The sequence below is a fragment of the Dama dama genome, chromosome 26 (assembly GCF_033118175.1).
Source record: "Dama dama isolate Ldn47 chromosome 26, ASM3311817v1, whole genome shotgun sequence".
In the NCBI taxonomy this organism is placed as follows: domain Eukaryota; kingdom Metazoa; phylum Chordata; class Mammalia; order Artiodactyla; family Cervidae; genus Dama; species Dama dama.
The window spans coordinates 31456252-31482430 of NC_083706.1; the positions used below are offsets into that span (position 1 = coordinate 31456252).

At 40.9% G+C, this 26179-nt stretch overlaps 2 protein-coding genes across 9 annotated transcripts in view; one reads left to right on the plus strand and one right to left on the minus strand.

Moving 5' to 3' along the window:
• ECT2L (epithelial cell transforming 2 like) overlaps positions 1–23438 on the plus strand; it is a 66830-nt gene extending 43392 nt beyond the window's left edge. Inside the window, exons 13-21 of the mRNA XM_061130187.1 lie at positions 5605–5691; positions 10892–11106; positions 12028–12175; positions 13823–13896; positions 13996–14152; positions 14769–14834; positions 16125–16213; positions 21716–21888; positions 23212–23438. Coding sequence (XP_060986170.1) covers positions 5605–5691; positions 10892–11106; positions 12028–12175; positions 13823–13896; positions 13996–14152; positions 14769–14834; positions 16125–16213; positions 21716–21888; positions 23212–23339 — 1137 coding nt within the window. The 3' untranslated portion in view covers positions 23340–23438. The remainder of the gene's footprint in view (positions 1–5604; positions 5692–10891; positions 11107–12027; positions 12176–13822; positions 13897–13995; positions 14153–14768; positions 14835–16124; positions 16214–21715; positions 21889–23211) is intronic.
• A 2164-nt stretch (positions 23439–25602) lies between these two features.
• The window catches only part of REPS1 (RALBP1 associated Eps domain containing 1), an 88664-nt gene continuing 88087 nt past the window's right edge, over positions 25603–26179 (minus strand). For all 8 annotated transcript variants that reach the window (XM_061130439.1, XM_061130435.1, XM_061130437.1 and 5 more), the window contains one exon: positions 25603–25875. In XM_061130439.1, coding sequence (XP_060986422.1) covers positions 25807–25875 — 69 coding nt within the window. In that variant the 3' untranslated portion in view covers positions 25603–25806. The remainder of the gene's footprint in view (positions 25876–26179) is intronic.

Sequence of the window (26179 nt, forward strand, 5' to 3'; positions counted from 1 at the left end):
AAGAAATCTCCACACTGTTCTCCATAGCAGCTGTACTAGTTTGCATTCCCACCAACAGTGTAAGAGGGTTCCCTTTTCTCCACACCCTCTCCAGCATTTATTGCTTGTAGACTTTTGGATAGCAGCCATCCTGACTGGCGTGTAATGGTACCTCATTGTGGTTTTGATTTGCATTTCTCTGATAATGGGTGATGTTGAAGCTCCTGTATTCTTGCCTAGAAAATTCCATGGATGGAGGAGCCTGGTGGGCTATAGTCCATGGTGTCACAAAGTGACAGTGAAAGTTGCCCAGTTGTGTGCAACTCTTTTTGATCCCACAGACTATAGCCCACCAGGCTACCATGTCCATGGAATTTTCCAGGCAAGAGTACTGGAGTGGGTTGCCATTTCCTTCTCCAGGGGATCTTCCCGACCCAGGGATAGAACCTGGGTCTCCCACATTGCAGGCAGACGCTTTAACCTCTGAGCACACACACCAAAGTATCTGGGAGAATGTCCTAGGTTGTATGCAAGTACTACACCATTTTACATAAGGGACTTGAGTATCTGAGAATTTTGGTATCTGCAGAGGTCCCGAAGCAAATCCCCGTGCACAAGGAGGCATAATTGTTGCAGCCCTCAGTTCAGGGGAAGCTGAGAACAGGACAGGAATGGGGTATTATTAACATACCTGATGCTGTATAAGGCTTGTAGTTTTCCAGGAAACAGTTCTCAAATCCTTCCTTCCCACTGTAGTAATTATACTTTGTGGGGGATTTAACATTGCCTTTGGACACTTTCTCCTTATCCGTCATGGTTTCAACTTGGCTTCCTGGGTAAGCACCAAACATCTCCTGGGCTCATGGCCCAGTGTGGAGCCTGAGGAGTTGCAGGTAGCCATGATTTCCTTCTCTGAAAACTCAACTTTCCAGTGCACTAGCCAACCCTCTCACAGCCCAGCAATAAAGGCCCTGGAGAATTCTGCTGATAATACGATCAGGGATGTTCACAGGGATAATCCTGAGGCCCTGAAATTCTCTGCACTGTTCTCAAACACCAAAGAATTATTCAATGTTTGATGTTGGTTCATGGTATTTATGCCACCAAATTATTTAAAAATAACCTTGTATCATATAATTTTCATGGTGTTCAAACCTACAGCCTGAGAGGGAACCAGATTTGGGAGTCTCACCAGGGTGTTTTCCCCAAGAACTCTGCTGCTTGGAGGCTCTCTTCTTTCCCCTGTAACACACCAAAGTTGTCCTGTCTCCTTTCCTCCTCTGACTAAGAGGCCAGTGTGGGCCACTTTGGTTCTGAAGACCTTGAAACCCTCCCACAAGACCTTGGCATCCTCACTGAACTGTAACAATAAGCTGAGAACCAAGATTAACCAGAAAGCCCCATTTACTACCTCAAACAGCTACTTTGTTTTCTAGACTTGTAAATTAATTAGGCAGAAAGCTGAAAATGCTACTAGAAAATGTGTTCTCATATCTGCTGCACTCTTGTTGACCTGCATTTGAAATAAAAATTGTTCTGGGGGGGGGTTGGTAATCTTTCAGGACAACCCTCTGGAATTTTTGTCATATTTTCTGCTGAAGAAATGTAGTAAAAAGAGCAAGCATTTTGAAAGAAATGTCATTCTGACAAAAAGTGACCCAAAGGCAACACACAATTTACTCACAAAGGTAAAATTACTGTGGTATTTTTATGCTGTTGCTTCACTGTACAGTTCGAGAAATGTGCTTAAGAAATTCATAATCAGTAATGATAATTCTAACCTGGAAAGCTTTCAATTTGTCATTTCTTGTAAGAACTTCATTTTCATGGATTTTTATTTTTTAAAGGGTGTTTTATAGTTTCATAATGTTAGTAACACTTAATCTACTTGATTAGTGGATTACATGGCATCATGCTGATGAGAGTAACACTAGTTGACTCTTGGGGGAAGAATTGAATACGCATATTCTGTCCAACATAACCTAAAGAGATTTTTTTTTTTCATTTGCATCCCAGGACACTTTTTTGCTGAAACTAAAAATGGTTCTTAACTTTTTTCTTTTAGTTGAGATTCAAATTCATAAAAGAAAAAAAAGTGGGTTTGAAGCTAGTTCTTTAGTCGAGCAAAAATAATTTTGCCAGTACTATATTCAGAATACGTACATTCTTGGTTAAGTGAAGTAATATGGATTCAGGAAATACTGAAAATTGCATTGTCATTCAGAGAACTGATTTCTATGAAAATGCCATTTCATGCCCATTGGAAAAGCACCTATCTTTGATGACTGAAGGCTGGGAATGCCACCCCTAACACAAAGTCACCGTGGAGACTGTTAGGAGAAATAGACTTGTAAGTTCCCCTAGTAGCAAATGGTGTCTTGCCCTATTAACCTGATATTCTGGAAGACTTTGTTGCCCTAGCTTTCAGGACAGCACAGTGCAGGGGAAAGCAAACGGTGCCCCGCTGGGGCCGCGTCCTCTCCGCCAAGCTGCCCTAGACTCACTCAGGAGAATGAAAGGCCTGCAGCTATGCAGCCCCTGCCCTCTGGCTTTAGTAGACCATGCCTCTTAGCAGAAACCCCACCCCCTGAAGCAGCTTATTCTCCCCAACCACAAGCATCCTCTCCAGCAGGAGTCTTGATAAACACATTCCCGGGGACATCAAAGCCTTTAGATGTTAGAACCCTGCTTCCTTGTAGCCTGACCCCTAAATCTATCTCTTAGGAAACTCATAGACCATGTACTCATCAGGGTTCTCCAGAGAATCAAAACCAATAGACCTGCTCTTGTTACATCACCTTCCTGTAATAAAACTACAGAAATCTTAAACTCCTTAATGCCTGGGGATATCTTTGATATTTTCCTTTTTTAAAAATAAAATAAAAAAAAATAGGTGTTAGATTCTTATTTGGTTTTCTGTTATTTAACACTTGGGAGCCTGTGCACGATGCCCATGAAACAAAGTTGGTGGCCCTAGGAAGGAAAACCACAGATTAAATATAGTGGCTGAATTTGGATAAAATGGAGGTGAGTTTCTCCACACCTTGGGGTTTATTTTTAAAAGTGTAGATATTCATCCAGAAGAGCACACAAACTCTCAGCCATGGGAATGGAAAGTAATGCCTTCTTCTGAGACAACTGTTTTATAGATTCTTCCACAAGGGTTTGTATAAAAGGATTAGTCTGCCAAATCCAGGACCAAATACACATACATATATACATATACATAGGTAGACAGCTCACTCTATAAATCTATCTATCTATCATCTATCTATCTATCATCTTGCTGCCCAGTCAGTACAGTAGTAACTCCTAGCCTTGATATGCCTGCAGTGTTTACACTGATGCTATAGAACTATGGTGATAGGTCACAGCCAGAATCATAGTTGTTCTTCAGCACTATCATTTTTACAACTACTGCATGCATGCTCAGCTGCTCAGTCGTGTCCAACTCTGCGGCCCCATGGAGTAGCCTGCCAGGCTCCTCTGTCCATAGGATTTCTCAGGCAAGAATCCCGGAGTGGGTTGCCATTTCCTTCTCCAGGGGATCTTCCGGAAGCAGGGATCAGACCACATCTCCTGTGGTTCCTGCATTGGCAGGTGGATTTTTCTTTCTTTCTTTCTTTCTTTTTTTTTTTTACTACTGAGCCACCTGGGAAGCCTCACAACTCTTTCTGGACCCTAATTCAGGTAGTCAATTGTTTTCTGGGAGAAGCACCGGCAATAAGTAGGATGTTAGCAATAACTAAGATCCTAGAGGAAAATTCCAAATATGTGATCCAAAGTCTCCCTTACAGGCCGTGGAGAGAGTCAAAGCAAAGGCCCATCGACTCAAAATAATTGTTTTCTTAAAAATGTGCGAAGTTTGCTGCTCCGTTACTTCCTTCGAGTTCATGTTTCAAAATGATTAGCAAATGGCATCTTAACCTAAGAACAGGCTCTAAAAATCCTAATAATTCGATAATATAAAATGAGAGAACGTGTTGTTTTTAGTTTCAAACACAATTACTATGTCAAATTGACTTGCTATCCACAAAGAAAAATTTACATTTAAGAAATAGCTGTAGCTGGGAATTCCCTGGTAGTTCAGTGGTTTAAAAATTCTTAAAAAGCTGTTGCTGAGCCAGAGATGAAACAAAGCCCAGTCTGAGTAAGCAGGTTCTAAGATAGCCAGGGTAGTCTAGGAGTCCACTGCTGAGCTTCAGTGACTGAGCACTCATGGGAGCCTGTCCAAAGGGATGATACCCCAGATAAGGGGGCCTGTGTCGTCTGTGGAATCCACAGTCCAAATCTGTATGGCTTGGGTTCTCTTAACCTCCAGTCAAGCAGGCTGAGTTTCATTTTCATTTTATGCCTGCAACCACATCTACCTACACAACTGCAGTGTCACTGCTGACTGGTTGAAGTTATCATTTCTCTACATGAATGATCAGCATTATTACATATTTTGAAAGAAGATAATGTTCCACACATGGAAATTTTGAATTATTTTGTCAAAATTCAAAGTAGATTCCCCCCCACCCAGCATAAATATAAATACTGGAGTAGGAAATGACAACCCACTGTAGTATGCTTGTCTGGAAAATTCCATGGAAAGAGGAGCCTGGCAGGCTAAAGTTCACGGGGTCACAAAGAGTTGGACCTGTCTGAGCACACACGCATGCAAGTATAAATACATGCCAGACTGGTGTGGGTCAGCTCCAAATGGGGAAGAGAAAGGACATGGTGAAGACTATGTGGAGCAGCCATGAAGTGCTCAGACTCAGGTGCGGGGCCTGCAGGCCCAGGAGAAACTGGCTGGCTGCATGTGCTTCTGGGCCCAGGGGTCTTACACAAAGGCTTCAGGCAGCCATGAGGGATGTCTGGAGGTACAAAATAAAAAGTGTGTCTTTGTCTGAGTAGAGTAAGGCAAAAGGAGTCTTGGTTATAAATTGGTGTTTTTCTTCTAGTTTCACTTCTACATATCAAGGGGTTGCCATGGATAGTTTTATCTTTGACTCGTAAGGGCAGCAGTAGTCCATTAATCATCATTAGCTTTCAACACAAACGTGGGACCATTGTTCCATTTCTCGGGTGGACCCTGGGATGCTGCAGGCAGAAGGGGGGTTATTTTTTAATGTGATAATTTATATGGAAGCCACAAGAAAAATTAACAAGGCAAAGTGAGGAAAGAATAAGCCATATTTAAATGTGGAAACAGATCTAGAAATGCCATGTGAATTTCTTTATGACACTTTTTCATTAGGTGAAAAAAGAGGTGAATTTCACAAAGTACTGTGAACATTTCTTCTAGCATCTTGAAAGTAAGGTAACTTATGTGCTCACTGCTGCCAGAACTGAGGCAGAGACCTATTTCCCAGGCACGTGTGAGGAGCTGCTCCCAGGGAAAATGGCAACTGCACTGAATTGAGTTTCTTAACACAGTTCCTAGGAAGCGAAAAGTTATTTTTTTTAAAAAAACATAAAATTTAATTTTGTTGAGTGCTTAACTTATATGTCTAGAGAACACTGTGATTAGGGCCAAAGGCAGAGCTACTGAAATCCTCCTGTGGGCTCAGCACTGACTAGGCATTTAGATATTCCAGGGCCTGCCTCCGAATAATCAAGTCTGCATTTAATCCTCAGGAAAGAGATGTTATAGAAGATAACCCTCAGGACACAAAACCCAGTCTCAGCAAAAATGATCCAAATTTTGAGTTGCTGGTTAAGCTGGTAAGCCAACTATTCTGGTTTGTTCTTTCTTTTTTCTTGAGAGTTTCTCTTAGGGGGGAAAAAACCCCAAATATAACTGGAGGAGATCCAACCAGTAGCTTTTTCTTTTGAGTAAGTCCTGATCTAAAAAGAAGCTGAGCCAAGGGGATGGACATGAAACATCTTGGTAACAACATCTCTGTGCTACTCCATGCTTTTCTAATAGGACGCTAGAAAGGCATTTAAAAAAATGGTCCGTGGACACGAAGGTTCACAGTTTCTAACTGACCCATCAACTGCTGATTGAGTATAATCAAGCAGTCACAGTTTCTAACTGACTCATCATCAGCTACAGTCTGATTTCAAATGTTGAGGATAATCAATATAACCTTTAGGGCTGTCTTTCAAAGGGTAGTGGGTGGAGAACGTGTGGACCAGCAGAGGCCTGGTCCCGTGCTGCCGGTTAACACACAGCGCATGCGTGCTGCCTAGAATTTCTACAACACACATCCAGTTTTACTATCATGTTTCAACCTCAGAATCCTGAAAAGCAGACATTAGAACCCGCATTTTGTCAAAGAGGAAGTCAAGTCAGAAAACTTAAAATGATTTCCTTAAGGTCAAGCAACAGGCAGAGAGAAACATTTGAATCCTGCAGAAGGGCGCTCAGCCCTGGGCTCTTTCCCAACTACATAATAGCTGGGACCCCTCTGCCTACAATGGATTGTTGGGAGCCGGCAGACGAGGTCCCACCACTGACAAGGTCATGAGGAGAAATCCTGACAGGCAAGGCAGATCAGGTTTTCAGGGATTCCAAGAAGCTGCCCCCAGCGCTCACCTTAAAGATGATATCTGTCTTTCTGATGCTTGCTTCAATAGACTACTCCCTAATTTCTGTGACACAGGCAGAAGGCCTTCCCCGGTCTCTTCCCAAATAAGAATCAATTTAGAACTTTAATCTATAAGTTTCCCAGGTGGTGGTATTTTATGAGATTATCCAGGGTGAAAGGAGTGTTTTAATTTAAACTCCTTTGCTGGTATTTTAGTTTGTTTGGCAAATGCATTTATGCCCTTGGTACTAATATGCATGACTGCTCATAATACCCTAATCATAAAACAGCATAAAGAACCTGATCATATAAAGGCCGTAACAGACATAGAGCCTTTTTGAGGGGTGAAGGAGTCCTATTAGAAAACACAAGAAAAATTATTCTAAAAGTGGTTATTGGGTTGACGTTTGCTTGCTGTGTTTTGCTTGCTGTATTTTTACTCTTAATGTGCTAAGGTTGTGCAGTGGAAACCATTGTTAATATAGCTAAAGGTCTAGAAAAATAAGAGCTTAGCCCTAGTGTGGTAACAATGAGATGGTTATTAATTGTCACCCAGGAGTGCTAGGCAGAGGCTACTTCACCAAAGTCGCAGAGTCAGTGTGGGGTAAACTTCTTAGATAAACTCAACTGACAACTTCTGCAGAACGATTAATTTTTGTGTTAACAAGGTTATACTTCTACTCTGTACTTTTGCCCTATGAGACTGCTACCTTTCAGTTAAGGTCACCATAGAAGTGGAAAATAGGTTTACATTCACCTGACCTGCATAAAATGTTAATAGGCCCCAAGGCCAGAAGATAATGTACAAGACCCTCATAAACAAAGAAGTATGTAGAAAACACCCTGGTTTCGTGAAGAACAAGCTGATGTAATGTTAAACTATTTTCCCCTAGAAATGTACTAACTTAGGGTATAAAAGCTACGGTAAAAAATAAAGCACTGCCAGACTCTGCCAGACCCTGCCAGACTCTGCTGCACCCCCCCGTCTGGTCACTCTCTCTCTCTTTCTCTCTCTCTCTCTTGCAGACTTGGCCCTATCAAGGCTGGTCTCACGTGTCTTTTCTCTCTCTCTTGCCGACGCCGTTCATCCTGAGGGTACCCCCTGGATCCTGCCGAGGCTGGACCCCGGCAGTGGATGGTGCCTACAGTCCGCCTCCAGTGGACAGTGTCCCTGTGGACCTTGGTGGCCATGGGCTCACTCAGCCCCACGCCATCCCCAGGAACCACCCAGAAAGAGAGGGTTTACAAGGAAACAAATACGACAGTATCTCTTCTGACCACTGGTGATAATACTGCACAATGGTTTTGTTACCCAAACACAACTCCATATGCCCAATGCACAGTGAGGTCAAACATACCAAGTTATGAGTTCGGAGCAGAGAAAAGTTAATGGCAGGGCCAGGCAAGAGACAGGTGGCTCAGGCCTTAAAAACCCCAAACTCCCTGAAAGCTCTCAGCAAAGCCCTTTTCTAGGCAAGGTGAGGGGGAGTGTGGTTAGTCCGTGCAGACTTCTCCGTGTCAGAGCCTTTGTTCTTGAGGTCAAGTCATGGTCAGGTAATGATGTTCCTATAAATTTCTACCAAACAAACATTATCCTCTGTTCTGACAGGAAAGGGCCAGGTCCCAAGGCACACTTTCACCCTCTGAGTTCTGGTCTTGGCTGAGAGGAGGCCGATCTCAACTGGTGACTCCCTCAGGGCCAGGTCCCCAGACTCTGCCCAGCTGGCATCACTGAGGGAGCCAGGCACCTCAGGCTCCTCAGGCCGCCCAAATGGCAGGGACAGGTTCTGGAGACCAAGTCCCAGGCACATGGCCACTGCCATTAGGTCACAGAGGTGGGGATGGGGGAGAAGCTCACCACTGCCTCAAGGCCTGGGGCTCAGCCAGTGGGTGGCCTTGGCAAGAGCTCCAGAGCCCTGAAGAACAGGGCCCCTGCTGGCCCAAGGCTGGGTTAGCTAGAGAGCCCAGGGAAAAAGCTGAGATCCACCTCTTACCTCACTTTCCACCAGAAGACCACCTCTAGGGCTGACGGTTGGTGGAATGCTCCCACCAACGGTAGCTTATTGACAGTTGGTTGTTTGTGGGAGGGGCCACTGTGGCACCAACCAATGACTGAGCAGGAACGCTAACGGTCTCTCCGTGGCCGTTGCCTGGTAACAGGGTGGGGTGGGGGTGGGGCTAATGGTTCATAGCAATGGCCCTGGGCTAAGAGCTATGCTGGGCAGCGCTCTATTACAGTTTCAAGGTAACAGCGGAAGTTTGACAACTGAAGCCTTAAATCAAAATCGTTATAAATATTATAAGGATTAATTATAACGATTATTATAAAAACGCCAGTATTTTAAAGATCACTTCATGGCAAATAGATGGGGAAACAATGGAAACAGTGACAGACTTTATTTTAGGGGGCTCCAAAATCACTGCCCATGGTGACTGCAGCCATGAAATTAAAAGACGCTTGCTCCTTGGAAGAAACATTATGACCAACCTAGACAGCATATTAAAAAGCAGAGACATTACTTTTCTAACAAAGGTCCATCTAGTCAAAGCTATGGTTTTTCCAGTAGTCATGTATGGATGTGAGAGTTGGACTATAAAGAAAGGTGAGTGCTGAAGAATGGATGCTTTTGAACTGTGGTGTTGGAGAAGACTCTTGAGAGTCATTTGGATGGCAACATAAAGGATATCAGCCCTGAATATTCATTGGAAGGACTGATGCTGAAGCTGAAACTCCAATACTTTGGCCACCTGATGTGAAGAACTGACTCATTGGAAAAGGCCCTGATGTCGGGAAAGATTGAAGATGGGAGGAGAAGGGGACGACAGAGGATGAGATGGTTGGATGGCATCACCGACTTAATGGACCTGAGTTTGAGTAAGCTCCGGGAGTTGGTGATGGACAGGGAGGTCTGGCGTGCTGCAGTCCTTGGGGTCCCAAAGAGTCAGACACGACTGAGCGACTAAACTGAACTGAAATACACATAAAATATAATATGGACTGTAAGCCAGCTGCCAATGGATATGGATGCAATTTTAAACTCATTGTGCCTGCTCAGTTGCCCAGTCTTGTCTGACTCTTTGCGACCCTATGGACTGTAGACCACTAGGCTCCTCTGTCCATGGGATTCTCCAGGCAAGAATACTGGAGTGGGTTGCCATTTCCTCCTCCAGCAAATCTTCCTGACCCAGGGATCGAACCTGTGTCTCCAATGTCTCCTGCATTGCTGTGGATTCTTTACCGCTGAGCCACCAGGGAATTTAAACTGTCTAAATAGGCTTTATATACAATAGGCATGTGTTTGAAAGATTAAAACTAACCAAGAACAGTGTTTATAGTATTTCAAACAGAATGAATGTTCTGATTCTTCTCTTAAATTATTTTCACATTTTAATTTTAGCTCATGAAATTATGGTTGACATTTCAGGTGCAGATCACATGGCATTAAACATTAGTATTGTCATATTTTATTTGGGGCAGTGTGGGGCAGGGCTGGAGGGGAAAGAGGAAATTGTGTTTTAAGAGTTTAAATTGTTCTAGGTGCAAATACAAGGCCATTAGACTTTTAAAATTTGAATATTGTGATTGTTTTCTAGATTGTAAAAATACTAATTTTACAACTTCAAAAGTATAAATAGAAGGGAAAGAATCCTAATTCCAGTAAGGAAAATTAATTCCTCCAATCATAAACATTGCACTCAATATCAGGGTGTGGGATTTCTTTGTATCAGTGCATGGCTTTTCCCTCGGCATTGCTAAAACAGGACTTTGATATATAGAAAGCATAGAACATCGGGAAACCTAACTACCCAGGAGAGACAGTACTTTTTCCTAAACACAGAAATAAGAGCATGATTTTGGTTTTTCATAATACACAGCAGGAAATAACTACTGAACTATTTGATAATGAGAGGTCTAGCTCATTTCAGTCTTGTTTACACGATAATCAATAAAACGCTACTGGGGCAAAAAAAGAGGAAAACAATGCACACCAAAGGCTTCCTCCCCATCACGTCTGTAATGTAGCGCCAACACCTAGCACATGACTCTAGATATCTATTTGGATGGATAGATGGATAAAAGTAAATTCTCAATCTGCACCTTCTCAAGATTCGAGAGTCCAAGGCCCATCTCTACTATGGCATCAAGCTGGCCAGTGCGAGGGATAATTTGATGATGGGGACAAGCAGTGGTCAGCAGAGTCCTCCACATTCCCTTATCAAGTTTCCCTTCAGCCCTGCGTATCACGAACCAGAAAGACACCCTCAGAGTGACTGCCTGACTGCTCAATACTTTCATTTCTCTGTCTCCTTTGACCATCAGGCTTTTTGATGATGGAAGCCTGAAATGAGTCATAACACCTTCCTTCTGAGTTCTTAATGCTTTTCCACAGGAGAGAAAACTCCAGCTGGATTCAGCCGAAAAGCGAACGAGAGTCGTCAGGGAACTCTTAAAGAGCGAGAGAAAATATGTGCAGATGCTGGAAATTGTGAGAGATGTTTATGTGAGGCCACTGAGAGCGGCACTGTCATCAAACAGAGCCATTCTGAGTGCTGCAAACATCCAGATCATGTTCTCTGATATTCTGCAAATCTTATGTCTCAACAGGTAAACTCTGAATAGCTATATTTTGAAATATGCATTGTAGTATGGGAGGAGCACACACGTGTTTCAAAAAGTTAAACAGAGGCTCAGTCATTCTCTGCCCCTCCTAGGGACACTGCCTGATCCTCTCACAGAGGAGAGACAACTCTAGACAGTGGGCTGCAAACAGCAGTGATGACTCCTGGGGTGTATCCCTGCCTGGACTCATAGCTATAGTACAAGGGGTGGAGTTCAGTGCCTGGGGATTCTATATTCATCATACTATTTATGCAAAAGACAATGGGAAGGGGAGCTGTTCATAGTCATCAGCGTTTGACTGATCAGTGGGAGAGGAACAGGAGGCTGTAATGGGATTAAGTCACTAGAATACTTTGCTTAGAGAACCAGAGGCTGGGGATTAGTGTAATAACAGTATATGTATATGAAAGGGTTGAGAGAGAAAATTGATCATTTGCACTGAATAAAGTAAGACAAACTGAACTTGTGTTTCTCTGCCAGTAACTCTTTAGATAACTTAGAACAAGTTCCTTAGCTTCGGGGACCCCAGATTCTATAAAAGGAACTGGTGTGCTTCCAGTTTTGAAATTCTGTGATGGCTGAAGAATAGCCTTTGATCCAAGGGAAATGGGCTTAGTGGCGGTGATGGCATTCAGCCATTGAAGTGAGTTGAGCACCCTCCTCTGAGGACTGTAAGAAACTGTCCCCAGACAAAGGGGAGAGAGAACACAGGGCAGCCTCTCCAGGCCAGCCTGGGATCCTGCCTCAGCCCCCAAGTCAACCTGCTTCTTCCCTTTCTGGCTCTGTGTCAAGGCGAAAGGATCTGACAAAAGCCCCGCCCTAAATGACTGAGTACAAATTTATTTTTTATAAGTTGTAGGCTGTCACTGGTCAATATTTCACAGCCACGCTTTTCTCATGTTGCAGGCGGTTTCTAGATGACCTGAGAGACAGACTACAGGAATGGGGCCCTGCTCACTGTGTGGGAGAAATATTCATAAAGTTTGGAAGCCAGTTGAACACGTATACCAGTTTCTTCAACAATTACCCTGTGGTTCTAAAAACTATTGAGAAGGTAACAGATTGAGGGACCATCCACGCATTTAATTAGATCTTCTGAACTTGCGAGGACTAGAAGGACTAGAATTAGTAGGAAAGACTTCTTTTCTATCCTTGGCTTCCAGATCTCCTCCTCTGGTTTACCTTGAGCTCTTTGAGGATGAGGGCACTGACTTAGTTTTGATCCCTAGGGCCTGGCACAGTGCTTGACCCAGCAGTGCCTAGGAACTGGCTGTGGGACTGAACTAGTCCTCATGCAGATTTCCAGACTCCCACCTGCCCCAGTTACCCTAGGGCTTGGTTATAGGAACATAGTTCACAGTTAGGCAGAAGCAAAACTGTGAACTCTGCTTTCACACTGCCTCGACACCCTGTGGGGTGAGTCCAGCTCTCTCATGGAGAAAAGGAATTCGTAATCATGTGTTGGAATAATGACACTCAGTGTGTGAAATCTCACGATAAAATAAGGAATTCCTTTGTCTCGTATTCCCGACCAAGTGCCTTTTAAACAGTTGTCTTTGTTGTGACAATGTGTATGTAGTCTGAGCAGGACTATGCAGCTCTCATCTGTGCCCCCTGCTGCTCTCATTGGGATCTCCTCTGATGACAATAAGATATCTCTTTTCCCTCCTCGGTTTGCATCAAAAGGGCAGCAGGAGGGGCACCTTGGGACATGGTGGTACCCTCTGCCCTGTCCCTGTCCACTGTGGCCCTGCCCACCTGTCTGCCCTGAGGCCCTGAAGTGAAGGCCTGGGGCTGGGAGGTCTCTGAACACTTCCTGACCTCAGACATCTCCCTTTGTCGTCTTCTTCCTGCTCCACCCCGGGGAGTTTAAGCTCTGCTGCGCAACTCGATTATGTGAAAGTTGCATGAATAAAGCAGTGACATAGAACTGACCTTTAGGACAAGAATTGGAGCAAAGCATCAGATGTTATCATAGCAGATTGGTGCCAGCAATTTTATAGTTATGGATAATAATGTGTCTATTTCACTAGCATGAGGAGTGCATATAAGTAAGTACTCAGTAAATGTTAGCTATTAGTATTATTGAAATCAGTGACTATTTGATTTCTAGAAATTAGAATTACTGGCATCTGAGAAAAATGAGGTGACTTCCTGGGGGCTGTAATGGTGATGAGTAATGCATTTTAAAACAGATTTTAAGTACAAAGGAGCACCTTCTTCATGTTATTGTGGAAAACATGCTTAACAGCAGAATCACACACCAATCCCTACACTTAACACTTACTGTATGGCAGGCACTCTGTGGATAGGATTTCCACCCCCTCCCCAGCCCCTCACCAAAAGAGTTAGCTATGACATCCATAAGAAGACCGAGGCTCAGAGGAGTTAAGTAAGCTTGACAAAGTCACACAGAATTAGATAAAATTAAATTAGAATTCTAATCCAGGCCTACCTGCATGCAAAGTTCATTTTTATTTTTCTATATTGATTAAGCTCAATGACTAGGGTTAATTTATGATATAATTAATACATTATACTTAGGATATCAGGAAGCACCTATAGTATTAATAGTACTGTGATTTGGTGTAGATGTTGCCCTTTTGCTTTAAGCGCTTCATAGATGATGCTTGTCTGGTGGAACAGAAACAACACTTCACAACTGTCTTACAGAATTTTGACAATATAACTCTCACCTTAGTGCAGAGAAATGATACCAGCATTCCGAGCTTTCCTGAAGAGGCACGATAAGACCATTGTTACCAAAATGCTGAGGTAAGCTCTGAGGGAGAGCACAGCTAGGGCACACCAAGGCCTGGAGTTCTGTGGCCTCAGAAAGAGACCAGAGCTCCCTTCTCTCTGCGCCTCCTACAGTCTTCCGGAGCTGCTTTTGTACCCATCCCGAAGGTTTGAAGAATATCTTCATCTTCTCTATGCTCTGAGGCTTCACACTCCTGCAAAACATATTGACCGTGGAAACTTGACCACTGCAATTGACCAAATAAAAAATTACAAAGGCTACATAGATCAGGTCGGTTGCTGGTAAGAGTCTGTGTCCTTTAAAAATGTTATAATGCTTTCGTGGTACTCTGACTCAAAGGTTCAGAAATCCCTTAGCCTCTTGGGGTTCTCTTCAAACTTTTTCATTCTTTTAATGCTAAATCATTGTATTCAGTGATATTGAGCACTGAGGGCCTTTATTTAAACCAAATGATGTTTTCAGATATCTCTATAAGTACACTTATACAGATTAAAAAAAACAGCAAACCTCTTTGTTTCTGAAAGTACTTCTTAATGTATTAGTCAACTTTCCTGCCTAAGAAAGTACAGCAATCACAATTATTCTCTGCAAGATTTGATCATCTTGGAGTATAGGACTACCATTCTGAACATGTCACTGTGATGGGCACACAGCCCAGGAGTCTGGGCTGAATGGAAACAATAACACAGTACACCCAGAAAAAAACTTTTTGGACAGTCTTGCCACTTGCCTCTTTGTTTTAAAATACTGGGTACAGGAAATTGAGAGTCTTATGATAGTTTATGAAAATACCACAACATTATCAAGTGGCATAACATATTTTAATCTATTTTTATGTATAAAAATATCACAATTTCAGTTTGCCTAAAATCACTTTCTTTTCTAGATGAAGCAGAACATCAATATGAAAGATCACCTGTTAGACATACAGAGACTCATCTGGGGGTGCCCTGTACGTATTCTAATGCACTTGCTACATCTCACGCTCAAAAAGGAGACAGGGATTCTGATGCAGCTAACATCTGTTGAGTGCCTGTTGTATGCCAGGTGCTGCCAAGCTCTCATATTCCACATCCTTGTTATCTGCAAGCATGCTAGATGAGAAGAGGCACAAGCGGGCTGGACCCCATCCCAAGATTTCTCTGTAGCCTTAGCACCTTGCTTGGTACTACAGAGCTCATGACCCGCTTTGAGGAGTGGGGCCATGTCTTTATTGTTTTCTATCTCCCTGCACATAATATCTGGTGCAGGATTCTGCCCACTGAGGACATCTGTAAAAATCCTAGAAGTCCTCTGTTAGTTATCTGTTACCTACGGAATATCGTCTGACTCATTCTGCTTTCCTTCCCACTGCCTCGCCTACCACCTTATGACCAAACCACACAGACATACAGTTCTCTAGTGATGTCAGCCTCTCCCTACACATGTGTGTTTGGCTCATGCTCTTCCCTCTAAGAAATTGCTTCTTTTTCTGCTCCACTGGATAAACTCCTATTCGTACTTTAAAGATCCAGTTCAAGCATCATCTGCCTTGAAAAGTTTCCCCCGACATCTCCAGGTGTGAGTTGCCCCTTCCTCGGTATTCTCAGCACCCTGCACCTCCCCGTCACACTTTCTTACAGTCCTTTATCCACAAGATTGGGAGCTCCATCAGGTATGAACTAGTGTCTTCTAGTGTTCAGCATATAGCAGGAGTTTAATATGTGAATTATATTGAATTAAAGTATCAATCAATTGTGGTTTTATTTGGCTAAATTGAGGAAGCAAAATGCAGTTGTTTTGGCCTAGTTTAGATCTGCACATTTTGAAAGGGAAAGAGTAATGGGATTGATTGGGTTACAGAAAATCCAAAAATCTTGGGGCTCACAAAGTCCACAGAACTTTATCTCTGGATCACTATATGCCCGAAGTGATCATCTCCATGGCTCGATCAGTAAAAGAGCCTGACATCTTAATTTGTAACATTTCACTCACTTCCCTTTTCTTGATAGATCCCTTCTGACTCACCCACATCCCCACTTTATTTTTGGGAGTAGGAAAGCATTTATAATAAAAAAAATAATTACAATAGTTTTAAAAATTAGACAACTCCCTCAAGTATAGTTTTAAAAACAATGCTTTTTTCATAATTGAACTTAGTTATACTCAACACTTAGATCTTTTGGGATATGATTACTCAGTAGTGAGACTTATTTTATAAAATATATATATATATTTCTAATTCTTTTTATTTATTTCATAGACTCTATCAGAAGCAAACAGATATCTGATTAGGGTTCAAGATGTGGCCCAACTTCACTGCTGTGATGAGGACATAAGTTTCTATTTAAGGTAAATATTCAGCTATCCTATGGCTATGAGTGTTTCTTACTTATCTTGTACCTAGAATCCAGTACAATGTCTGTCATATTGTAAATATACAATAAATCTTTGTGTTGATCTGAAAAGTTACACACGCACCCCTCTGAGACAAGTGAGGTGTTTATCACCTTACTCACATTCCAGGCAGCTACTTCGTAGAATGTAAGAAACTAAACTGTCATTGCCTGGGCCACTAACTCGAGACATGGGATTTCCGGTTTGGTCACTTTCCTACTGAGAGGAGAGCTGATGTGAGATATCACATGGATGATCTGCTCAACTCTAAGAAAGAGAAGACCAGTTAATTACCCGCAGTTAGGTACTGGGGTCAGCGCTCGAAAGGTCTCACCGTAGGACCACCATTGTATTGAGGTCTCACATGTCTAGTTTGCACAGTGCTCACAGTAGTGTAAAAACTATTGTGATGCGAAGGTGCTAACATTTCCTTTTCTCCTTTACAACAAGGATGGGCAAACTTTTTCTGTAAAAGGTCAGATGGCAAGTATTCTAGGTCTTTGTTACCAGGTGATATCTGTGGCAACTACCTAACTCGGCCATTGTAGCACAAAAGCAGCTACATAAATACAATACATAATGATTAATATGATCTTCATAAACAATACAGTATATAAGTCAGCAGATGTAGCTGTGTTCCAATAAAACTTTATTTACAAAAAGCAAGGAGTGGGGCCATCGTTTTTAAATTCTTGTTTTAGAAAACTGTTTGCCAATCTATGTTTTCAGTATTAATGGTAAAGATGGTAGCTCCACAAAGAGCAACCAAATGCAGAGAAATTAATTCCAATAAAAGAAATGAAAATCAGATTGCCTGTTATTTCAATGAACATTTCACCGAATGTTCCCCAAAGGCCCAGGACAGGATTTGGGTTGGAGGAGAGGTTGGAATAAACCAGTCCCTTCACCTTGATTTAACCCATCCTTAAATGGAAATCAAGTCACACAACTGTGTCACTTTTCTCACTGTCCCAGTGCTTTTGTTTTCTCGTTTTGTTGTTTTTGGTCAGGAACAATAGAAATGAGCTACAAGAGAAGGAAGCTAGATATCAAGTCAGCAATTCTAAACACGTTAGTGTATGGGGATGGGGAATACATGTAACTCCATGGCTGATTCATGTCAATGTATGACAAAACCCACTACAATACTGTAAAGTAATTAGCCTCCAACTAATAAAAATAAATGGAAAAAAAAAAAAAATCAGTGTAGTAGGACACATGCTAGGGATTATTCCAGTTTTTTATTATTAGAATTAATTTTACCTTCATATATTCATTCTCAGACACGCTTCCTTTATCTTTCTTTATCTAAGTCCATGTTTATAACTGACAGAATTTGCTCTGGGGAGAGTCATTTTAGAGCTAGGAAAACTGGAGGCATTTGTCTCTCTGTAGATATAACCCACATAGTTTTGGATTCAGCCTTTATGTACCTTGGAACTTTGACATTTTCATGTGTGACTTTAAACTTGCTGGTTTTTCAAGCATTTTTGTTTACTTTTGTTCTTCTAATGGGGTGTCACCAAGTGCAATAGTAGAGCCTCTAAGACTGGTAAATAGAGGCACGGCTTTAGATCACCAAACAGAGCCATCCACTGCTCAGACCCTGAGTCCTCTTGAGGACAAACATTACTAAACTACAGAGTATGTATATTGTTAACTTTACTTTTAGCTTACTCAAAGGGACCTATAGTCATTGACTAGAAAACTGGGCACTGGGAGAAGAGAAATACCCAGATTCCTCAGGGATACAGGATTCTGGCTCTGAATTGACCTTTATCCTGGCAACTGCCAAAAGCCACTATGATCCACTAGTCAGAATGTGGATGATGAGGACAAGGCGATAAAAAGTTTTGACTCAGGTCAGCTCATAGAGGCTTCCCTCATGACTCAGACAGTAAAGAATCTGCTTGCAATGCTGGAGACCCAGATTCGATCCCTGGGTTGGGAAGATCCCCTGGAGAAAGGAATGGCTACCCACTCCAGTATTCCTGCCTGGAAAATCCCATGGACAGAGGAGCCTGGCGGGCTACAGTCCATGGCGGTGCAGAGTCGGACACGACTGAGTGACTAACACTTAGCTCACAGAACGAATGACGTCCTGTTATCTGTTCATGCCAAAGGTTATGCTCTGAAAATTACTTTTAAAGTTTTATGTATTTATGGAAGTTGGGTACTTTGTTTCTTGGTCTGGCTAACGTATTAATAGTGATTAAATAATGACGAAACACTTCTAGAATGGTGTTAAGAATTTAAGCTATGTTTGGCAGAGTCATTGAGTCTATTTGTGAAAAAGCAAAGAAATCCTGTCCAGGTTCAAGGAAAACACTCTACCCGTGGAGTTGGTTCTTCTGAATCTGAGCAGCAGCAGTTTTCTGAAACTTGAGTAGGATCCAGAGTTTCCATTTCAGTTGTTCCATTATGTCAATGTGAAAGGCAAAATTATTTGTTTTTACATATGTGGAAGAATAAAGGTTTTTTAAAAAGGGTTTTGGTGTTTTTTGTCTTTGGATGAAACTTGTTGAAGCTCTTGGTGAGTATAAATGGCTTTTGGAAAGCTTTTACCTAGGTAAAACTCATTTATATGTATTTTAAATAGCACTTTCATAATCAGATTAAAATAATAAAAACCTCTTTGTGCATTTATCTTTCTCTGCTCATGTCCTCAGGTTACAAGTGGCCTCAACTCCAAGTTCAATAAATGTGCCTGCTCCTTCCTTCCTCTGGGCCATCCACCCACCCAGTCCAAGTGGGTCACGCAATTAGAATTCTCCCTTCATTTAACTTCCTTTCAATGCTATCCCTTCCAAAGTGAAAAACCAAACATCTGTTTACCAAAACAAACACCCCTTTCAAAGCTACATCTTCAAAGCACCCTGGTAGGCACATTCCCTGGCCATTCAGATAGAAAGGCAAAGTTTTATTACAGCTTTTAAATATTTTTCTCAAATGATACGATTCTCATCAGTAATAAGAGTAAAAATATTGCCAAAGGGTCAAAATCATGGGTGGAATTCTTTTGTATAACGTGGCCATTCAGCACATACAGCTCACCACATACCGGTCTACATGCACCCCCTTTCTTGCTTCCCCTTTCCCTCATCCCTACTTCTATTTGCTCCCTTATTCTCAGAATAACCTATCAACTTAATCTGGAACATTATTTCTTGCAAACTACCAGTATATATGAAGCATCCCACTCCCTCCAGCCTAAATCATAACCACAGATATGGGAAGGAAATGTTTGAAAAAGGAAGGTGGCTCCAGTGGTTGGATGACCACTGCATTTCTCTCTCTCCACACACCTAACATGACCTGTACCCCCAACACTCTCCCAAGAGCTGAACCTGAAGCAAAGCACTCCTTAAAAATGTTTAAACCACTCCCTCTCCCAATCTAGTCTTTTGCCCACAACATGGGCACAGCTGTAATAAATACATGACTTAAGTGCCTCAATACTCTCAAGTGTGGTTGGCGAACCAGCATCACCAGGGCGTTGTTAGAAACACAGAATCTCAGGCTAGTCTGCTGCTGCCGCTGTGTCACTTCAGTCGTGTCCAACTCTGTGCGACCCCATAGACGGTAGCCCACCTGGCTCCCCCATCCCTGGGATTCTCCAGGCAAGAACACTGGAGTGGGTTGCCATTTCCTTCTCCAATGCATGAAAGTGAAGTCGCTCAGTCGTGTCCGACTCTTCGTGACCCCATGGACTGCAGCCTACCAGGCTCCTCCGTCCATGGGACTTTCCAGGCAAGAGTACTGGAGTGGGGTGCCATTGCCTTCTCCGCGGGCTAGTTTAGCTCTACTGAATTTGCATTTTAACAAAAATCTCTGGGTAATTCAGAGGCACAGTAAAGTTTGTACAAGTCAGAGCCATTATGATACAGAGTGGATTCTAAATGTGAATTATAGTAGCTTTTATGTCAGTCTTTGGTAAAAATGTATATACCATTTGGTCAATCAATCTTACCTTTAGAAACCCTATCTGACAGAAATATCAGCGCATGTAAGGAGTCTGTTTACATGTAAGGAACTGGTTTTTTCAAATATTGCTCACAGTGGCAATAAAGAAAAAACAAAGGAAACGAGGGAGTGAAGAAGGAAGAGAGACCTGAGCCTGCAAACAAAGAAATGTCCACTCAGTGAGGGAAGAGTTCGAAAAACGATGGTCCATCCATGCTATTACTTGGTCATTAAAAAGAACTTGAAGTGACTTCTATTGCTGGGAAAAGCAAGAAAAGAGCCTGGAATAATACTCAAAACCACCTACCTGTAAATAGATGCACACATAGGTACATATGTGAGTGACTACTTGAATGGGTTAAAAAAAAAAGTGGAAAGGTGAGATACTGTTTGGTAACTTGGGTAACACAAGTGGAGGGAGGCGTGAGCCAAACAAAAAGTGAAACAAGAGTGGTACAGTAAAACCAGACAGTGCATGCTGACGTGACGGCGTCACTCCTGTGCAACTCTCTCTGGTTCTAACTCAGCAGCGTAAAAATCACAGACGACGAAGATAAGAAATAAGAGAATTCCTCTCAATAAACCAGTCAACTGAGTTGCTTGCTTAGAGTAACTTCCTGAGGGCTTTCTGATGCTTCTAAGAGAAAAACACTTTTGGGGGCCATCCTCCATCCAAGTAACGAGCCTGCTGCACTTGGCCACTCCTGGTGCTGGACAGAGACTGGGGGCTTGGGGTGAGGCTCTCCCAAGTTCCTCCCGAGTACATCATTTGATGCTTGGCTGAGTACTCCCATGAGATAACCCACACCAGAGCACAGTGAAATCCTGCTAAACACCGTGATCTGGCTCCATCAGCAGAAAACCACAGAGGATACTAGATGGAGGTGGGGGACCAAAAAATGCCTACCATTGACCATGGTAGCAACCTCAGTAGAATTGAAGAGCTACTTAAATCCAACTTTTCATCAATTTCTCTCCAACTGATACTAGAAAATTCTCTATTTCCCTACTTAGTAAATGCTTTTTTCCTCCTGCTTTCTACTTGAGACACCGTACACCTTACTGATTCTTGTGCTTCTCTCTAACCCAACTTGTTACCCTTAAAGATGAAACGAAACTAAATTAAAACATTCTCCGCAGATTGTCTAAGTACATCAAACACAAAGTAACAACACAGCTTTAACCTGACTTGTGTTGTAACACTGGGAAAATTCAGTGTTCATTTTTTTCTGCATCGATTGGATACTGTCCAATGGATAAGCTCAAATCATTCCACCAGGAACCCTGAGGCCTACCCACATGACTGGTCTGAGAGACAGAGGGACTATTCACACCAGGAGAAAAATATACAGAGAACTTCAAAAAGTCAGTCCAAAGGTCTGAGGGAAAAACCCTGATGATGAGCTTATCAACATAAAGATGGTGAAGTGTGTTAGCAAAGCACATATGTATGCATATGTAAAACTAAACTGCTCTTTCTCTTTTTTAAACCAGGCTCTATGAACATACCTGTGATCTCAGTCTTTTCCTCTTCAATGATGCACTGCTCGTTTCTAGTCGGGGTACATCTCATACTCCATTTGAAAGGACTTCAAAATCAACCTACCAATTCATTGCATCAGTCGCACTTCATAGGTTAATCATAGAAGACATACCAGATTCCAAATGTATGTATTCTCTTCCTCCTAAGAGATAACACCTTTAAGAAGCTGTATTATATAAAACTCATTAGCTATTAAAGTAGAAAAGCAGGAAGAGAACTGGAATTTGCATTTGCAAATAATTTCCCAAGTATTTTCAGGATCTCATTAATGTACACTTTCCTCTACCTTCGAAATAGCAAAAGGAAGGAATGCTGGCATTGTCAGACACATACCCTACACATTAGGAAAACAGCTTTCCAAAGTCACAAAGGGAGACATATCCCTTATCATTGCCAGGGAAGCTGAAGTCCTTAACCACTACCTTCTATTGCTTGTAGATGTTACAATTTTTATCTATTACTTTTCCATTATACTAGGACTAAGTGATTACTGCAGATTTGACTGTTCTCTTTTTCCGTAAATTTGCATTTACAAGTTCTCTAAAGGATGCATTTGCAAATAATGTTTAGTAACAAACATTTAACTCATAATAATCTCAGAAGAAATAATCATTGTTACAAAAAGAAATCCTACTTAAACCTACTGTACCTTTTAGTTTTTGTCTTACACTCTACTTTCCAATCTTAAAAAGATCTGTATCTCTTTTCCTATATTTCTGTTAGGCCAGGCAATCTGAATATAACACCTTTTGTTCCAATATTTTTCACTGCACGTGAAGGTAGGACTTACGGGTAAAGCTAGAACCAAGATCTCAGAGAAGGAACTAATCTAAAAAGAGCTGCTTTCCATTAGCTTTGGCTTCATTTAAAATCTGAGCATGAGAAAAGCTGAACACTAAATGTGGGAATAAATATTTTCACCTATTGAGAAATAAATATTTTCAAACTCAGGTAAGAAGGGTTAGTTATCCATAATGTGCATGACATGTCTCCTTCCATCTCCCCCTCACCAGCTGTGCTCTATGTCAGAACATCATAACGTGAGCTAAAAGTGGGCATTCAGCTAAGTCGTCGCTGGCTTCATTCTGTCCTGCTGCTCATACCAGGGTGGCCAAGGTCCAGCTCTCAGCATCTCTTATCTACAGGAACTCTTGTAAAGACCTTTACTGGTTCCAGTTCCTTCTGAAATTAAAGACTATCATATCATCTATTACTTTAAAAATAATTGCTAATTATAACTAAACAATTATAAAGACAAGTTTATTTTAGACTATATTTGAATTTTTCAGTAATTTAGGAAGTTATATTCTAAATTGGATTTGTGTCTGAAACTTTAATTTTCAAAAAGTCTTCAAGATGACTTGATCAACTCTTGAATTTTAAAACATTTTTTCCTTTTGACTGTTACCTACAAAAATTAATTTATGTACTTCCAATATTTTTACAGTTATCAAGAATGCATTTATTCTTCAAGGTCCAAAACATGAATGGATCTGTGCAACAGAAGTTGAAGATGATAAATTTCTATGGTTGTCTGTACTCCAAAATGCCATCAAAAGTAGTATGGAAAAGTGAGTCTGGACTTCAGACAACAGGGGTGCCAATCTGCCCTGACAAAGACAACATGTTGTTTTCTGTTCCAGAAGATCCAGTAAGAAGCAGAATAATGGTTCATCATGGATGATCCATGGATGAACTAGGGGGGACTCATAAAATTCCTCCTAACTTTTAAACTTTATCATCTATGCTCAATTAGGTGAAATGGATAAGAAAAATTTTAATGTAAAAAATTTGAACCACTTCTTTTGATAGCTGTTTTTCATGGACAGTATTATTTAATCTGACTGACAAAACCTAAGGCTGAATAAGGATATTGAGTATTTAAAGATTTGTTTTCTGATCTAATGAAAAATAAAGTCATAATGGAAAGTATTTCTTAAATGATCAGTCTACAGAAATGTCTTAATCTGTTGGTGACTTACCAATTATCAACCTCTTTTAACATTTCCATGAAATAGTTATGGATTTTAAAAATATGTATAAGAAATCTAAATAGTACTTTACTAAAAAACTGGTCACATATACCCATAATATGAATGTATTCCTACAGAGAGCATTAAAAACATACCTCTATAAAGCACTAAAATTTTCTGTAATTCTTAAGTGTTCTTTTGTTGCACAATTAAATTCTTAGACCTTCCAAATAAAATGGTTTAAAAATTTGTTACACTGCTAAATTAGAAGGCTGTTTGGTAGAGGGTGAGGGGGTACTTTCTAAAAAACAAAAACAAAACTTGCCTGTAATGGAATTTAGCTGAGTAAAACTGAAGAAATTAAGACAATTCTATTTAAAACAGAATTAAAAAAAATAGGTATTGAGTAGTTTTCCCGGCCCTTAAAGCTTTCATTTAATTATTTAATAAACTGAAGCTATAAACTGGTTAGCCACTTTGAAACTTTAGCTGATATATGCAATAGTAATATTTTTACTCAGTTAATGATAGATAATATTGTATTAATCTTGGAAGCTTTTGGCTGTCAGTTTCCTCTTTGCCTCAAATTCTCCTTTAAGGAAATGAAATCTACTAGTACAGTCTAACATTGGGAAGTAGGCTATTTTAAACATTTTCTTTTTTCTACAACAAAAATACAAATTCCTTCTAATTCTTAAAAATTTAAATTGTTTAAAAATGTACAAAAGTTAAAATGTTGTTTTTAATTAGTGTAAAATCACACTTCTGATTATGATAAAACCATGCAGCTTAACATCTATGTCAGACAGAATAAAACATTAAAGGAATGTCTGCTATTAGTCAGCAATAAATGTAAATTCACAAATGTGATCAAAATGGAAATATCACATAATAGAAAACAAATCCTGAGACACTACATGATCCTGAATAGGACAAACTTTAGAAACTCTTTGTTAATAGGAGAAGTCTCTCTCTATAGCAAAAGAATGGAGTAGAAATGGCAACCCACTCTACCATTCTTGCCTGGAGAGTCTCATGGACAGAGGGGCCTGACAAGCTACAGTCCATGGGGTCGCAAATAGTTGGACATGACTCAGGGACTAAACAACAAAAACATGGCAAAAGAATGAGTAACAAGAGAGCTAAAGATAACTAGGAATCTTAAGGAATTTTCATTTATTATAATAGTGAATAATTAAGATCCTCAGAAGTTCTAAAACATGTTACTTGAAAACACTTCTAGAGACTGATGAGCATAAGCTTATAATTGCGAGTTTAGTGCATAAATCATGCAAAAAGTGACGTCTGCAACTGGACAGTACTTCTGTGGCTTGCAGCATCAACACTTTCCCTTTGCTTCTAGCAGACAATTTAAAAATGCCTATCTTCAGTTATTTCCTAATTTTATAGGACTGCTGAAAAATTAAAATCTCACACACAACAAAGTTTAAGTCACAGGTGATACTGATCAAATTAATTTTCATCAGGAAAACATAAAATCTGCCCCCTAAGCTGATATGAAAAAGCCTGTAAGTGCCATGAGACTCTTGAAGGATGTTGATTACAGCAGAGCTTATGGTTAAAGTATGCCTTATCCGATACAGTTCTTTCAAATTAAAAATCAAATAGGAAACATATTTTAAAGATTTTTGGATTCTTTAAGTATCAAGCCTAAAGACAAATTGACAGTTTATTTAATTTTGTCTTCTTTTGAAAATATTTCTGAGTTTGTGCTTAAGGTGTTAAATGAGAAACCCATTCTGTAAATCCAAGCAGTGTGAGGTTTTGGCCACATAAGTATAATGCACCAAAGTTATGGGATAACAAGGGGGGAGGGGGGCTGTGCCAAGAAACACAATACACCCTCCAGAAAAAGTCATCCTGACCCTTTTATTGTTGAAATTAAAAAATAAAAGATACTTAAATACAATGGTGAACATATAGGGCAAAACAGAAATCATAAAATTTAATGTTGAATTAAGCAGTGAGCTGAATGTCTGGGTCTCCAAATTGGCTTTGAACCCAAAACCGCTTAAAAACAGGTATGTTCACAGTTAACGGCAACTGGCTTAAAGGTGAGAGAATGGTCGAAGCTGTTCCAGTTGAACTTCCAGGGAAATTCTCTCCTCAAGAACATCCTGAAAAAGATGGAAAGACAAGTTATGTTTCAACATATACAAAAATGCAGGCACATCTAACAGCAGCACTGCATGAAGGGACAGCTGTTCCTTTTAGAAACGTAAGTTTCTTTTTAGGTGCCTACATTAAAACACAATCTTAATTAAAATCTTTTTCTCTCATTACTTTAAATCAGGGTAATTAAATGTTTTTTCCTTCATTATTAGAAAAGCCAGTATTTGCAGATGATGGTTATTAATGCATGAATTTTGCACAAAGCCCACCCCTTGCAGTAACTGCAGATGAGCTGGTTAACAAAGATTT